General features: G+C 37.3%; 1 protein-coding gene across 2 annotated transcripts in view; it reads right to left on the reverse strand.

Moving 5' to 3' along the window:
• Positions 1-439: 439 nt before the first annotated feature.
• The window catches only part of htr5ab (5-hydroxytryptamine (serotonin) receptor 5A, genome duplicate b), a 15,873-nt gene continuing 13,742 nt past the window's right edge, over positions 440-2,570 (reverse strand). For both annotated transcript variants that reach the window (XM_014013353.1, XM_014013355.1), the window contains exon 3: positions 440-2,281. In XM_014013353.1, coding sequence (XP_013868807.1) covers positions 1,949-2,281 — 333 coding nt within the window. In that variant the 3' untranslated portion in view covers positions 440-1,948. The remainder of the gene's footprint in view (positions 2,282-2,570) is intronic.

Consider the following 2,570-nt stretch of genomic DNA (forward strand, 5'->3'; position numbering starts at 1 on the left):
TGTTTTGTTTTTTMGCTTGCAAAGTCCATTGAAGGTACATTAGGACTGCCTGCTATTATTTTAGCTCACGATGCATGAATTTTACCTCATGATTGAACTGCTCTGTATTTCTTTTCAATTTCAAAAAAGCCTATTTTTGTGTCCAGTCATTGTTGGGTCTCGGTAGCTCCAGTGATCCAGAAATATGAACCCTGAGGCCAAGATGTTTATTACAAAATATTAAGTTTACTTTTTTGTTGTTGTTTCATTGCATGTAACAGCACCAATTGCAAAGTGATATATGACTGAACAAATGCTCACACAGGCAAAGGTCAGAGCTGAATTAGACATAATTAAAGTTTAAAAAGAAAAACAAGAAGAATATCAAAACACAAACATAAGATTATGGTAAGAATAAAAGGTTAGGACACCGTTTTCACAAAACAGCCAAATTAACTAATTAAAGAAATGCAATTTATTTATCTTTCATGAAAAAATGGTGCAAAATACTCCAATGTAACACAACTACATGTAGCACAGSTATTTGCTGAGAATCAGTTTCCCATGCTTGATTCTTCACAGTACATGGTGTAATACACAAGTGAAAAAAAAGCTTCGCTCAGTGATTCTACACCGGTGAATACTTGCAGTAGAAGGTGGCATATTGTACAAAAATCAACATCCACAAATAAAAACCATCACTACACCAAGAAATGACTTTTTCTTCTTTGATGTGGAAATCTTTGGAGCACATTAGGGATGTTTTATGACATTAGCTTTTCTTCTTCACAAACCCATTTCTCACAGCATGTCTTAAACCCCACTAACAAATGTGTATACTCTCCAAAMCTCTCATTACAACTTGTGCTGCAACATATTATTTCCTATTTCAATTGTTTTTGTCGTCTCAAACCTTTATACATTAGTTCTGTGCCAAGGCTTCCTGCTTTCAGTGCAAACTAATTCCTCTGCAGAGGTGAGCTTCAAAAAGGTCTGTTTTTTTTCTGCTGCTTGTTTTTGTGCAAAATATTTCAGGAAAAAAAAACTTTTAGACTTGAATAAAGCTTGGAGGAAAGGTTGAGCAGTGGCAAAGGCAGAAACCAATAAATGCTGGTTCAGAGTGAGATTATTTTTGTTAAAACTCTGCGATGGGGAATGAGTTTGTCTTAAGATTAAACACGTTTTCTGTTTCCAGTGATGGCACTGATCCTACCATTTTTCCTCTTCAGAGCAGTTTGTTTGAGGAAATGACTTGTGCTGCAGTTATTTTTTTTACTTTTTATTTTTTACAAGGAGTGTATGTGTGTGGACTTACAGTATGTGTGGGTGGTATTTAGCATCAGAGGACACAATGTACCTTTATCAGCAAGTGTACTTGAAAATGACGGCAATGAAAAATCATGCAGATTTAAAGTGAATRTGTTTAAGCAGCTTATGGGTTTCTTGGAGGGATTTCAGTGTCAGTAGTTCATYATTTTTATAATTAAACTTGTTGTTCAGCGTGAAATGGTATCTATAATGACCAATTTAATGTACATCTTTCTGCAGAGACTCAACAGTTATTTCTTGGCATAATATTTATGAGGTTCATTTAGTTTTCTTCTTACATTTCTTTAAACATCTCTCTGCAATATTTGGATTTCTGGCAGCCTCAGATGTGATGATGAAACAGTTTTTTTACGGATGTTTGCATGTTTTTCTCCCTTCTTAGGCTGAAAGAGTGAAAATCAACTGGTAAACAGTGCTGTCACAGCATGGCAAAGTATTTTCTCACTTTGAAGAAAGCCATCCATCTCAGTCCAGAGGGGAGGCGACTTCCTAAATAAATAAAATAAAAAATAAAACAAGATAGTATTTTTTTATTATCATTTTCATGGACAGTTTCTGGTTATCATCGGTTTAACGTTATGATGAAATGACAAACAGAATAGTCTGTTTGGAAAGTAACGCAACGCGCTGGTGTCGTGCCTCAGCGCTGCCGGGAGAAGAGGTTCCTCAGAGCGTTGTTGTAGTTTTTATTAAAGGCTGTGTATATGAGCGGGTTAAAAAAGGAATTGGAGTAGCCCAGCCACAAAAAGATGCTCTTCCAAATTGGYGGGATGTCACAGGAGCACAGCGGCACTATAAGCTCCGTGATGAAGAAGGGGATCCAGCAAAGCACRAACACGCCGATCAGAATTCCAACCATAAGGGCCGCCTTCTTCTCCTTCTGCTCGCGCCATGTGTCCCCATCTGTCTGGAAGGTCACGGTTGCGTGGCGCACAGTGAACACCATCTGGGGCTGTTGGGCATCATTCTTTACCTAGGAGGCAGTAGACCACAGAATAAAGAAGTTACTCCACTGACTCCATTCATCAATCAGTCAATACTTGCTAGCTTTTAAAAACAGAAATCTCTTATAATCTAGGGCAAATATAGGCAATTAATGTGTAGCAGCATGGTTAAAAACTAGATTAAAGGTGAGGAATAGCATCCAGATCAACAAACCCAATTTTATGCAAACACACACGAAGGCTTAAATACAGCGGGTAAAATAGGTATTGAACATGTCACCATTTTTCTCAGTAAATATATTACTAGAGGTGCTGATG

This window comes from Austrofundulus limnaeus, unplaced genomic scaffold (genome assembly GCF_001266775.1).
Source record: "Austrofundulus limnaeus strain Quisiro unplaced genomic scaffold, Austrofundulus_limnaeus-1.0 Scaffold100, whole genome shotgun sequence".
Lineage (NCBI taxonomy): Eukaryota > Metazoa > Chordata > Actinopteri > Cyprinodontiformes > Rivulidae > Austrofundulus > Austrofundulus limnaeus.